Source organism: Globicephala melas, chromosome 10, assembly GCF_963455315.2.
Source record: "Globicephala melas chromosome 10, mGloMel1.2, whole genome shotgun sequence".
Lineage (NCBI taxonomy): Eukaryota > Metazoa > Chordata > Mammalia > Artiodactyla > Delphinidae > Globicephala > Globicephala melas.
This window is the reverse complement of record NC_083323.1, coordinates 20,242,443-20,256,672: the sequence shown is the minus strand read 5'-3', so window position 1 is coordinate 20,256,672 and position 14,230 is coordinate 20,242,443. Positions and strand designations below refer to the sequence as shown.

The 14,230-nt window shown below is 37.9% G+C and overlaps 1 protein-coding gene across 1 annotated transcript in view; it reads right to left on the bottom strand.

Annotated features, from left to right (window-relative positions):
- Window positions 1-1,032: 1,032 nt before the first annotated feature.
- SLC5A8 (solute carrier family 5 member 8) overlaps window positions 1,033-14,230 on the bottom strand; it is a 62,643-nt gene continuing 49,445 nt past the window's right edge. The window contains exons 11-15 of the mRNA XM_030856262.2: window positions 13,054-13,140; window positions 10,807-11,012; window positions 6,065-6,168; window positions 2,657-2,736; window positions 1,033-2,399 (exon numbers count right to left, since the gene is read on the bottom strand). Coding sequence (XP_030712122.1) covers window positions 2,274-2,399; window positions 2,657-2,736; window positions 6,065-6,168; window positions 10,807-11,012; window positions 13,054-13,140 — 603 coding nt within the window. The 3' untranslated portion in view covers window positions 1,033-2,273. The remainder of the gene's footprint in view (window positions 2,400-2,656; window positions 2,737-6,064; window positions 6,169-10,806; window positions 11,013-13,053; window positions 13,141-14,230) is intronic.

The window sequence follows — 14,230 nt, the reverse complement described above, 5'->3', positions numbered from 1 at the left end:
TTATTTGGTTTAACCCAAAGATTTAGATAAGATAAATAATTTTTAATAATTAATAGTAACATTACTTTGATTTCTTAAGATAGAAATCTGGTACTCTCATGTGTTATAAAAGTAAAATAGTGACAATTCCTAATGTCACAAAGATTTTCCTAAAAGCAAGTGGACAAGAATGGAAGTGTTATATCTCTCATTAAGAATATAGGGCTTCCCTGGTGGCGCAGTGGTTGAGAGTCCGCCTGCCGATGCTGGGGACACGGGTTCATGCCCCGGTCCGGGAAGATCCCACATGCCGCAGAGCAGCTGGGCCCGTGAGCCATGGCCGCTGAGCCTGCGCGTCCGGAGCCTATGCTCCGCAACGGGAGAGGCCACAATAGTGAGAGGCCCGCGTACCGCAAAAAAAAAAAAAAGGATATATTCCATAACTCCTTGGCAGTCAGAAAAGAGAAAAGATTATTTAAATAACCTGATTTTGATTTCCAAAATTGAAGGAAAGTACACACATGTGCATTAGAATTACTAAATAAATAACAATTGTTCAAATCACACTCACATAAAACAAATAAGATTATATCTTCCTACTCATTAAAAAATCATAGGAAGAGTTACAAAGTTTGACGGATGCTTACAAATATGTTGATTAAAAAATAACAACTATACACATAGAAAATATGTGAATATATCATTAATTTAAATGTATAAATCTCTTTGCTTTAGATTAATGCTATTTCTTATTTTTTATTAGTTTCTTAATAACATGAATAAAACATTAACATTAAAAACATTTCTTAATGTTTTTAATTGCCAACCTCTGTACAGCATGCTCACCTAAATATCAGACAATAAGCAAAAATTATTTAATCATAAAATATTTTAATGTACCTAAATATTTCACACATTATTATTTTAAAACAGTGTAATGCTTAAAAAAAAAAAACCCTTCTAAACAGTATCTAATGTGTGAACTGTAGAAAAAAAATAAGTTATTGATGAAAGCCTGTAACCAAAGTCTTAGCTAGAAACGTAGGAAAATAAACAAAGTAAACTTTGAGATTACTACTTAAAATTTTAAAGCATGGAACATAGCATATATCCAGTAATTCTGGAACACTAAACAAAAATAGTAGTATTTGCCTATGTAATTTAGCTCATCAACCAGGTGGATGCCTTGGAATTCAATATGTCTAAGCATATGTACATTTAAATTTAAATCATTGCAAATTAGTTGACATTCAGCTTCATAGCATTCAATGGAATCATCTAATTCCACAGAGCTTACCCATTTTTAATTGTGTAAATGTTCTTGGATCACCAAATCTGTAAGTACCTAGCTGCAAGTACTTTGGTCAGTATAAGGCTCATGGGAGTTTATATTTATAGGCCAGGACGCAGTGAACCAGGATCTGGGGTAGCATGATTCACATTGGGTGTCTCAAGACATACACAAGCCCAAGGCAATAGAGTGAACAGGAAATCAGGAAGGCGAGCAAAGGTAATATGTGCAACAAAACCAAAGTTAGTGGCTGAGAAACCAGGAATCCAGATAAGAACCAGAGTCTAAGAAAGGCAATATGAGCAGCCAATGGCCAGGAACTCTAGTTAACAAGCAAAAAGGCACAAGAGATGCATAGCACCAAAAAGACCTTGACCGTTGGGCCCATGTTCTGTCCCAAACAGGATGCTTCTTGATTCCCACCCTCCCGAGCCAGAATCAATTCCAAGATTAAACGTGCCCTGGGCTTACAGGGGTTGATGAGAAGCAAAGATCGAGACAGCACAGACCTGTCATTTCATTGCTCCCTAAGAATAGAGTATGTGGTAGGAGGGAGAAAGGTCCTTTTCAATATTAATTATGATTTCGGCAAACTCCAAAATATATGCTAGCACCAAATGCAGGGAAATATTTTTAATGATGCCCTAATTTAAGAATTTGCTTTTGACCATCGAGTACGTGTGTATATGTGTGTATTAGCTTTTCAGCACATATGTAGTCACAACTTTCAAAACTTTCACAACTTGCACAACTACAGCTTCACTGATATAATAGTAGAGAGATAGAGGAAAATACTGATGCTGAAACTCTTACATTCAGAGTAGCATCAATTAATGAGTATAGAAAGTAAAAGTCAAAATTTGCTTTAACAAAAATGTATCCCCCCCCAAAGTTCCCCAAAACACTCATGATAGGACAAAAAAAAATCTAGACCTGATCCAATTATCTTAAAAAACATATAAAACTGGGACACTGTTTAAGATAATTTAGCATCACAGCTGCTTCACAAACGAGTCCCATTGATCTTGCCACTTTGATCTGTGCAGTTCAATTCAATATGGTTGAAGCCAGGATTATCAGTTCCATCATCTTCTACTGGATGAGATTTATAGTCTAAAACTTGCTTCTTCTAAAAGAAAATGTTAACATGGTGATTAGAAAAAAGAAACTGTTCGTTCAACTCTAAAGAATTGTTACTACTACTTTTCTTTCTCTAAATCAGCTTCATAGTCTATTGAGGCAGAGATAAACAACAGAAATAAATCATTTAAAAAAGGAAGGCAAATACCTTCCTTGTCCAAAAGAAAGTCTGAGGAGTAACTAGTATTCTGTCCTGGTGATAAAAGCACAGTCTTACTAATTTAAGGAAAAAGAAAGCCAACTCACTTTCTTAAAAATGTCAAAATTGGATAAAAAGTCCTCTTTGGTTAGTAGGAATCTGGGGTCTATGTTTTGTTTTCTTCCTCCTGAAAAACATACGTTATTTACATTGTTAAAAAGATATCTGTAACTACCCAGCGACGGACCATCATACACACATTTAACTTGGGCACATTCACTTCTATGCACTTATAAAACACAAAGAGAAAGAGTCTTTTAAATAGTGCTGGAGACTTAGCCTACCATTTCTCTTCCCTCAGTCAGTCTCAGATTCTGCAAGCCTGTCAGTGATACATATGAGTCTAGTGTTTAAAGATAAATAAGGTGATTGTTAAATGCAAGCCAACTGTCTCATCTGGTATCAACTAGGGAAGAGTCATCTGGCCCAATACTGGTAGGAAAACTGGTTTAAATGCATCCTTCATGATCTACCAATAAAATATCAAACCTCTGCTTGGTGGAGTTGCCCTTCCCCAGTTTAGTGGCTATGAATGTGTGAAGAAATGCAGGAAATTATGAATTGTTGGATAAATTATTTAAATGAAAACCAGTATGATGATAGGTGTTTGATCCAAATTCTCTTCCCTAAAGTTTTGCTCTACAAAAATTATTCTTTGGCTCGGTATTTTATTTGTGAATCAGAGAGGAGGTTTTAAAACTGTGTATCTCAAAGAGTTGTTCTCCAACTACCTCTATCCAAATCACCTAGGAGATGTACTGAACATGCAGATTCCTGGATTCCAACCTGGACTGACCCAATTAGAACCTCTGTGGGTGGAGCCACTGAGTCCTGATTTTTACCAAATTTCCAAGGTGATTCTTCTGCCCTCTAAAGTTTGAGAAACACCATTTTAGTATAAATACTAGATTTTTCATTAAGGGAACCTCTGTTGTTCAGGAGATGGGTTCAACCTTAAATTAATTCATTCAATATCGTTGAGTGCCTACCATGTTCTAGAGACTCTACCAGGTGCTGGAGAGACAGAGATGAATAAAATAATCACTGCACTCATAGCTCATAGTCCAGGTAGGAAAATATTTACCCCACTTTACCAGTGAAGAGACACATTCATGGTGCACCATCTGTGATTAGGTGAAGCTGAAATGCCAACCAAGTCTGTTTGGCCTGAATTCCTACATATTCCTAGTATCCTACAGTAGATCTTTAAATATATTTCCCAAGGAGCATCAGGATTTTATGCTTCTAGACTTTTTTTGCAAGGTTCTCACTGATGGTATGAAGTAGGAATAAGTTATATATGAGATTAATGAAGTTGAAGTGTTTTTTAATCACTGGATGCCTGTTCACCTTCACTTTTTAAAGCAAAAGATAAAGCTGTAGAAGGTTATCAGAATCAAAGTATTTAAGGGGGAGAAAAAGGAGCACTCAGAGGGAGTACTCTGACACTGCCATTTTTTTAAAGGAAAAAAAAAAGGGTTGAAAAAGGACCAAAGGTCAAATAGGAAAAGGAGATTGGTTAGGTGTGTTCCAGATCTGAACAGTTGGGTTATTGGTGAGAAAAGTTTAAGATCTGTCTTAAAATATATCACAACAGATAAGAGAGTAAACCTACTGTGCTGGAAATTTTACTTACGAGAAAAAGCATAGTCCTTTTTGAAATGAAAGAGAATAGTTTAAACAACTGTTTGAGAGGTAAAAAATAGCTACAAACATTATTATAAGTTTACAATAATTATACATTGTAATGTCTAAATTATAATTATATAATGTTAATATAATCATTGATACAATTATATTAATATCACCACTAATTATTAATATAATTTATTATAAATACACATCCTGTGATATAAGTATCCCAGAAGTTTCAAAGACAGTGCTATCCAGGTCCCAAAAAACAATGAGAGACGGTAGAATTCTAGAAAGTAGCACCGTGCTGGTAGATTTACAGCATAAAGCAAACAAAGGCATCAGGCATACTTGGACAAATTATAGGATTTCCGACGAGTCATAACACATTGAATAAAGAAGGCAGGGGAGCTGCCTCCCCCTGCTTGGTTGCGCTGGATGTGTATGTGTGAGGAAACGTGGGAAATGAGGGAGCCCAGCACTCCTCCCTAACTCCACACTACTGCCCTGCCCCAAGCCACCGTGACTGCTCACGTGGGCTACTGCAATAGCCTCTACCTGCCCTCCTTCCCTTACAGAGTATTCTCAAAACTGAATCAGAGCACTCCTTTGAAAATTACTGGAGAAGTCATTTTAAAAATAACCCATGTAGTAAACCTAAGAGACACAGAGATGGAAAGTAGGAGAGAAAAGATAAGAAAATCAGAAGGACTGTCCAAGTTTAAAACATATGACTAACAGGAGTTTCCAGAAAGAGAAAACAGAAAATGGCAGGAAATTACAAAAGAAATAATATAGGAAAGTGCCCTAGAACTGCAGGACATGGGTCTTCAGATTGAAACCCTCCTGAGAGGCTAGGGCGAGGCAGTCATTGCGAAGTGGGTCACATGCGAACTGGCAGCAGGCAGCAGGGCACTGGTATTCTCAACAGCAACAAGGCAAGTCGAAGAGAAGTAACACAGCCTCCAGGAACAAGAAAGTTACTCTCAACCTAGGATCCTCTACTCAAATTATCAGCAATTATCAAGCATAAGGAGGAATTAAAGACTTTTTTTTTTCAGCTATGCAATGTTTCCAAGATCTCTTGTCCACCCGTTCTCAAGAATGTGCTATAGGATGTGCCCCATCCAGTTGAGGGTGTAAACAAGAATTAGGAGTAATGGGATACAGGCAGCAGGGAATCCAACACTGGAGGGAGACCAAGAGAATTCACAGAACGAGGACAAAATGAAGTCCCAGGTAACAGTTCTATAGCAATCCCAGAGAGCTGTGTATGCTATAATATTGGTTTGATTTCCTTTAACAATTATTCTTTTAAAGGTTATGAACATCTGAGAAAGGCTTCACACTATGTTTAGATATAAAGATCATAATTATTATTCCTTACATGTGTATACTTCTTTACAAAGCGTCAGTGCAGGACAGTGAGACGATCATGGCACAGAGCTATTGTAATGGTATGTGTAAAATCCCTAGCATTGTAGTAGCTATACACAATTTCTTCAAGCCTTTTATTTTTATCTTACAGAGACCTGTGAGATAGGCAGGTCAATTATTATCCTCATTTTATACATAGGATAGCTAAGGCTCAGAGTAGCTATGTAGGAGCTATAAGTTCTTTCAGCTAATAAATGGCATAACAAAGATTCAAATTGAGGTGGATCTTCTGTTTTCAAGACCAGGCCGTAAAATTTCCCATGAGTAAGATGGAACAAATAATTAAACTAGTTGTTAGGACTATAGTAAAATAACATAAATACTTATAAAACAGATATAGTAAAAACTAATGTAACGGTAATACAGCTATACTAATGTTTAGTTACCTGTTGATAAGCTGATAAGCATTCCCACAAATAACGTTACCAAAGTTCCAACAGTACTGAAGTATAGATATGATAAAGAATACCAGTTATCCATCAGTGGAGTCCTAAGAGAGAGCAAAAGCATAACCGTAAGATTTCATGCATGCTACTAGCAGCTAACAGTATGTGTCAATAAACCTCATGGCAAAGTCAAAATATAATATTTAATCATGTTTTTAACGTCCATATCTGCTGTTCCAATTTTATCTTATTGGATCAGGAATTAAAAGTATGACTTAATCTTAACCACATACTAGAATACTAAATGTCCATGTTTATTCATTCAACTCTGCTTTGTGTCCCAGGTACTGTTCTTGTTATTGGAAAGTCTGCCATAAAAAAGCTGCCCTCAGAAAGTTTACATTCTAATAGAGAAATGTAATGAACAAGTAAACAAATTAATGAACATAATAATTCCCACTGGTGGAAAGTATATAAGGAAAATGAAACAAGGTAATGTGACATTAACAGGGTAGAAAAAAGGAACTACACTACAAGGAGTGGTCAGGGAAAGTCTTTGTGAAGAAGAGACATTTGAACTGAGATCTGAATAACAAAAGTTCTTGAGAAAGCATTCCAGAGAGAGGTAAACACCAGCAGATGATAGCATAACGAACACGATATAGAATGGTACAAGATGAGCTGGAGGTCTTTTCGTAGGACTTGGATGAGTTTGGACCTTACTCTCTGGATAGCGGCACACATTGCAGTATTTTTATTTTATTTTTTAAATTTACATTTTATTAGAGTTGATGTGTAATATTATATGTTACAGGTGTACAATATAGTGATTCATAAGTTTTAAAGGTTATACTCCATTTATATTCATTATAAAATATTGGCTATACTCCCCATGTTATACAATGTATCCTTGTGGCTTATTTTATACCTAGTAGTTTGTACCTCTTAATCCCCTACCCCTATATTGCCCCTCTCCCCCTTACCTCTCCCCACTGGCAACCACCAGTATGTTCTCTATATCTGTGAATCTGCTTCTTTTTTGTTATAGTCACTAGTATGTTATGTTTTTTAGATTCCACATATAAGCGATATCATACAGTATCTGTCTTTGTCTGACTTATTTCACTTCCATTTGCAGCAACATGGATGAACTTGGAGGGCACATTGCAGTATTTTAAGTGGAGGAGTGACATGACCTGATCTGCTTCTAAAACAATTGCTCTAAGATTCCACTTTCAGCTTTGATAGAGTAGACCCACCATCCTGCCAAGAACAAAATATGAAAACCGGGAAATGGGAGGAGGCAGGTTTTTGAAGACCTCAGAGAGATCATGGCAGTTAGAACTTGAGAAGCCAACATCCCAGAAAGAAGGGAAAAATAGAGGTGAGCCAGGTAAATTAAGATAATGTGATATATTGGGCCAAAGACAGACAAAATAGAACCGAATAGAAAACTGAAAAACAGACCCACAGAAAAATAGACATTTGGTTTATGTCAAAGTTGCCACTGCATTGCAAAGTGGGGTAAAAGGAGGCTCCGTTCAATAAATGGTGCTTGGTTAACAGAATATCCATATGGGTCATTTTTAAGTCGTTTGTCATTTACAGACAGTTCCGGGTGTACTCTGATGCCTTCGCAAAAATGTTCCTAGAAAAGGGTTTCATCTTCAAGGAATTCATGGAAAAGACTCTGACAGGTACAGGTTTCTGGTAACTGGCTATACTGCTGAACTGAATGAATAAGCATTTTCAGAACTCTAATGGAAAACTGATGAATTCATAAAAGTGCTAACAAAAGATCAAGATGAAAAAAACTAATTACATGGGACTGAGTGAATTGATGAGGATGATTATAATTTTTGTGACTTTCTGTTTGAATAAAAAAAATCCCACAAGGACTCAGAGGCAAAAAATATACAAATCAATTTTCACTGCAAAGTAAAGGAGCTGTTACAGTGGAGGATTACTGGACTGAATGTCAGTATTATGACATAGTATGAGTGTGTTTCGTGTTTGGTAATTGCAATCATCGTTGCTTTTGTTGTGGCCATCCATTTACAATGCTTGGTGTCAGTTTATTTATCTCTTGTAAAAATAAAATACAGTGTGTGTGTGTGAAAAAAAAACAACAAAAAAAACGGTTCTTCTAGTCCAAAAAAAAAGAATATCCATATGGGAAAAAATGAATCTTGATCACTTGAAATCAATTCTGAAGTGGATTACATTTCCCAAGTGGAAATGGTGAACAAGAAAGCTTTCAAATAAAAAAATAGAGGAATAGCTTTATGACCTCAGGGTAGGCAAAGATTTCTTAAATGGAATTCACGAAGGACTAACCATATAGGAAAAGACTGATAAGTTGAACTCAATTAAAATTAAGAAATTCTGACCACTAAAAAGCATCACTAAGAGAGCAAAAAGGCAAGCCAGAGAGTGGGAGAAAAATATTTTCAAAACTTATCTTGTATTTAGAATATATCAAGAAATCCTAAATAAATAAGAAAAGGACAGAGTACCCATTTAAAAATGGACCAAAGATTTCAACAGACAAGCCACAAAAGTAGTTACACGAATGGCCAATAAACATGTAAAAAGGTATTGAACTTCATTAATCATAAGGGAAATGCAAGTTTAAAGCACAACAAGCTACCAATATGTACCCATCAAGTACTAGAAACTTAAATAAAAACTGAATCTGGGTAATTGAAACCCAATACCTACGCAAACAAAACGTATCTTACTTCACCTTTAGCTGTGCGTTCATTCCCCTTGGACTCTAGCCATACTGAACTATGCATGATTTCCTAAGATGCCATGTGGCTTCAGGCCTTCATGCCTCTGCATATGTTGCCTTCGTTCTGCAACATACACTCCATCTTCCTTTTGTTCCCACTGCCCAATCCTGTTCACCTGAGTAACTCCAGTTCATGGAATACTTCTCTAAGAAGCATCTTCCACCCAGGAAGAGTTAGGCTCTTCCTCCTCCTGGATCCCATGAGAGCCTATGAATACTACTGTTCACAACATTGTTTAATTGTTTATTCTCTTGTTCAACTTCTCTTCTGGTCGCTTTCTGTGACAAGAATAACTTTCCAGACCTTCTCCTCTAGCCAGCTTCTGCATTCTTCAAGTATTAGTAGATCTTGAAGTCTGTGCTAATCTACACTCCAACTTTGTTTATAATCATTCTTTTAACAAATACTTTCAACTATTTATTAGCTAGTTATTATACTTATCATGCGTACTGAGTTCCTTGTTTTGTGTATAGTGGCATGTTCTCTCCAGCTAGATTATAATTGCCTGGAAGGCAGGAACCACGGTGGATGGGAGGGGAAGACTGTCTATGGATATTACATAAATGGTTAGCCCAGTGCCGGGTGCATAGTTCATGCTCAAAAATTCTTGTTTGTTAGCTGAGTTATTTTATAAATAAGCTAACATATAAAAGTGATTGTTATGGTGCCAGGCACATAGTAAACCTCAGCTAATTTATTTGACCTCAGCTAATTTATTTGTTTCAGAAATCCGAATAACCAATTTGCCTTACTCTTTTAAATTGAAAGAGACATTTACATAATCAGGACAAATGCTAAGCAAAATTGTAAAACAAAAAGCACGACTTCAACGTCCTCCTACTTACACTTAATTAATAATTGCTCCCTTTTTCACTCTCTAATGACTTCCTGACTACCCCCCCAACATTAGTGCATTCATGCTTATCCAGACTACTCACTGTATTTCTGTGCACCCCTCTCACCACAGCACCCCACCTAGTCAAACCTTCCCCCATATATGCCTCAGGCTCTGGAACTATCTTTTCTCTCTACCCATGCAGAGTTTACCAGCCTTGAACTCCCACTGACAAGTGTTCTCACTGCTGAATTCCCTCTGGGACATAAATCACCAATGATGTTTATATGTATGGTCACATTCTTTCTCTCAGGAGTGTGTCCATTTTAAGACGGAGATGCCATGTCTTGTCTCTAATGGAATGATTCTCCAATGGTTTCATTCTAGGCAAGCTGGAGCTGGGGCAATACTTTAGGGGAAGTGGCCTCATCTTTGTATTCCTTGAATGTATCCATGCGTTTTGTGGATATATATCAATACATCTCCACTAAGGGGAGTCTTGCCCTCACATCCACTGTGCGGTGAAATAGTGATATAAAAAAAGGTCTACATCATTTCATTAAATCAGACAATATCAATATCCAGAAGCTCAAAAAAGTACTGCATAACTGAAAACTCTAGCAGGAAGATCACCGCTGTGACTTATTGCCAACGCTCTAAAGATATGGCATCTTTAAAACTGAACAAATAGAAATTACCCAACATATTTAAACTGTAGCTTTTAGCTGGTAAAGGCTATACTTCAAAAACTATATATGCAATGTGTCTTTTAGCATTTTACTTTTCATTTTAAAGGTTTTTCAGTGTACAGAGGCATTTTTTCATTCAACTGGAGCCAGTATTTATTAGCATTTACCCATAAAAGAATTTTTTTTGTTACTATTCAAGTCTCCTCTGCATCTGTAGGTGAGGTAGACGTTTCTATTGAAACTAAGAAAATATGGCATTTTTTGCTATTTCTGAACAAAATATCATAGCCAGAAAGCCACATGGGCTCTCCCCATTTCAGAATTAGGCAAAATCACAGTGCTGAAGGCAAGAAAAGCAACTGGGGTTCTCTACCTGTCACACACATTTTAAAAAATACAACAGTATAAAGCTCAGTTCAGTACCTTTCAACGTTGTACACTTGAAAAGCACTGGTAGAAAATGGCACTTCTGTGGTTGTCATCCAATCTGTCCCATTGTATGTGCTGTTACAGCCGTAGGTTTCAAGGCTTAATGGCATAGTTCTCTCAGGAAGTGGAGGATAAAGTTGAGCTCCAATTCCGACCCACAAAGAAATGGTAAACCCAGCCAGCAGACCCACAAGTGCTCCCTGCAAAACAGGAGTACTTCTCAAAAAAAATAATACAGTTTGCTTTGAAATGGAAATTAACATTAGGAGCTTAAGCTCAACATGGTCCAAGTCAAATTTACCAGTCCCCTCCTAAAACTCTTTTCCCCTGTAAGCTCCTTGCCTCTTGCCAAGAGCAGCATGGGTCCCTGGTCCCTCAGCCCAAAGCCCTGGGGTCTCTGGAACCCCCCATATAATTCGTATCTCTATCTCGCCAATCACCAATTCCTGCCCATTTTTCTTTTCCTTTGTCTCATAATTCCATTCCTTCCACTCTGTTTCCATGGCCAGCACTCTGTTTTGGCCTCCTTGTCTCTTTACACCCAATAACTACAACAGTCATGCAGCTGACTTCAGGCCAACTGTTCCCTCTATTTTCATTTAATCTGTGAAAAAATGGCATGCCATCTGAGCAGCAACAGACACGAAGAAGAAAACATCCACAGAATTTATTCCTATACATAGCAACATGCATGTCTGTAACTGTACTGCAGGAAAATTAGGGGAAAATAGCCAGCTGTTTTCACAAATGACTGCAATGGTACATTACATACAACCAAACCATCTCTAGAGATAAGTGGAGATTTCCTCTCTGAAGACATTTGGTTTCCCAGTCTTTGGAAGACGTGGGTTCCCCTGCCTGCTTTTCACCAGTAATCCAAGTATTTTTGATCAGTCAGTCAGTCCTTGAATGATTTAAGCCCTAGTTCCAAATGATGGAGATGAAAGCAAATCTTGAGCTGGGAAGCGCCTTCCTCTGTGGTGAAATTTCTCCCCTTTCTTTAAGAATAATGATCAGATATTACGACAGGAATAACAGTTCTTACTTCCCCTTCTAAGGGCGTGTTGGACCTAGTCAGCTATAGCATTTCTGGAGGCAACTCATGGTGGAAATAAATGTCAAAAGTCAGTCTTCTTTTAATATTTCAGGCACTCAACAAACCACTATGCATTTCATAATGCAAAGAATCTCATCAAAGCTTCAATATTCTGAGGTGGACACAAACTGCTCTCTTTCATTTTGATTAATTTCTGCCAAACTAGCTTTTCATATGACACTTTGTTGAGAATTATTGTTAACAATAATAACGATGATAATAGCCCTTATTGGTATCTGCCTTACCAATTCCTAATGCCTCATGAGGAAAATGGAATTCTAAATGTAAAGTCATAGTTCTGCAGTTATTCCCCATCTGTCTGAAACAACCACACATACATTACCAGCTTTCCCTGAACTTCAGCTTACAGCAGGACTGAACTAGTGGAGTTCCTCCTGGATTTCAGAGAAGTAATTTCAATTTCACTTATTCTAAACAAAACTTGGCCTCAAAGCACAGATATGTCTATGTAGAAGAAATGAGCTATTACCTCTTTCTGAATACAATTCCCAGTTATAATCACTCCTTTGGGTCTAAAACCATGTTGGTGGAGCTACATCTTTAAATATCAGGAGTGTAAATTTTCTGACCAAAGTGCTGAAGATTTTATCCTATTTCTTCTCTTCACTGTACTCCGGCTAGTCAGGTATCCTCAGCTCTACTGCCCTGAAATCTTGCATATCTGAGCCTGTCGATCTCCTTTAAATCCTAGTGGTTAATTTTCAAGAACGGCAAAAAAGTAGATGCGTACAAAATGTTGTTCCTTTAGTTATATAATATTCATGATATATATTGTAGTATATATTATATATCATATTGTATATTGTTTCATAATATATATCCTTTATGTTATATAATACTCTATAACATATTGTATTTATAAATATCATGTTATATAATTTAATTGTATGATATTCATAATATATATTATTCTGGTAGTTTCCATTTAGTTTCACACATGCAGGGTCCCAATGCATAGTACGTTCATTGTGTATCCCAGCAAAGTCAATATGAGTAATTTAAGACATCCAGACAGGTCACTAATGACAAATATCAAAGGAACCATATCTTTACAATTGAGAAAAAATTATAGAGGTGCTACTGCAGTTGGAAAAGTAGGCTTTACATTCATTTTTAATACTTACTATTGAGTTGGCAAAGGGAACCAAAATCCCCAAAGCAAATAAGCCCAGAAGTGGTCCCCCAACCATGCCAAATATGCTGAGTGCGGCCTACAAAAATAATAAAAAGTCATCAGTTAGCAATCTCAAATTCAAAGTTAAAATGCTTTAATGTAATTTCATCAGGATGAGGATTTAAAGTATTCAGCCTCCTCCTGACATTCATGGCAGCCTTGCCATTGACAAAGAGAACTTGGAAGCTTCTTCTCAGTCGCAAGTTCCATCAGTTCATTCAAGTACCCTCAATAAGAAAAGCAAAATGCAAAGAGGTTAGAGAATCATGAAACAAGAGGGACACTACTCCTCCTGGTATTGTTCTTGTAGATATTAATAATCAACCACATCACTTCTTTGTGCCTTGGTAGTCTCAAAATCCCCTGCAAAAGCAGATTGTGGATAAGTACTGCTAAGAGACCACAGGTGGCAATGAAACCCAATGCTATCCTTGATTTCCTAAGGAAAGAATAGAATGAGAAGTATGGTTAAAAAAAAGATTGGGGGCAATCGGGAAGATGGCGGAAGAGTAAGACGCGGAGATCACCTTCCTCCTCACAGGTACACCAGAAATACATCTACACGTGGAACAACTCCTACAGAACACCTACTGAACGCTGGCAGAAGACCTCACACCTCCCCAAAGGCAAGAAACTCCCCACGTACCTGGGTAAAAGAAAAAAGAATAAACAGAGACAAAAGGATAGGGACGGGACCTGCACCAGTGGGAGGGAGCTGTGAAGGAGGAAAAGTTTCCATACACTAGGAAGCTCCTTCGCCGGCGGAGACTGCGGGTGGCGGAGGGAGAAAGCTTCAGATCCGCGGAGGAGAGAGAGTGCAGCAACAGGGGTGCGGAGGGCAAAGCGGGGAGATTCCCCGCACAGAGGATTGGTGCCGACGGGCACTCACCAGCCCAAGAGGCTTGTCTGCTCACCCACCGGGGCGGGCGGGGCTGGGAGGCTTCGGTCGGAGCGCAGGGAGAGGACTGGTGTTGGCGGCGTGAACACAGCCTGAAGAGGGCTAGTGCGCCACGGCTAGCCGGGAGGGAGTCTGGGGAAAAGTCTGTAGCTGCCGAAGAGGCAAGAGACTTTTTCTTCCCTCTTTGTTTCCTGGTGCGCAAAGAGAGGGGATTAAGAGCGCTGCTTAA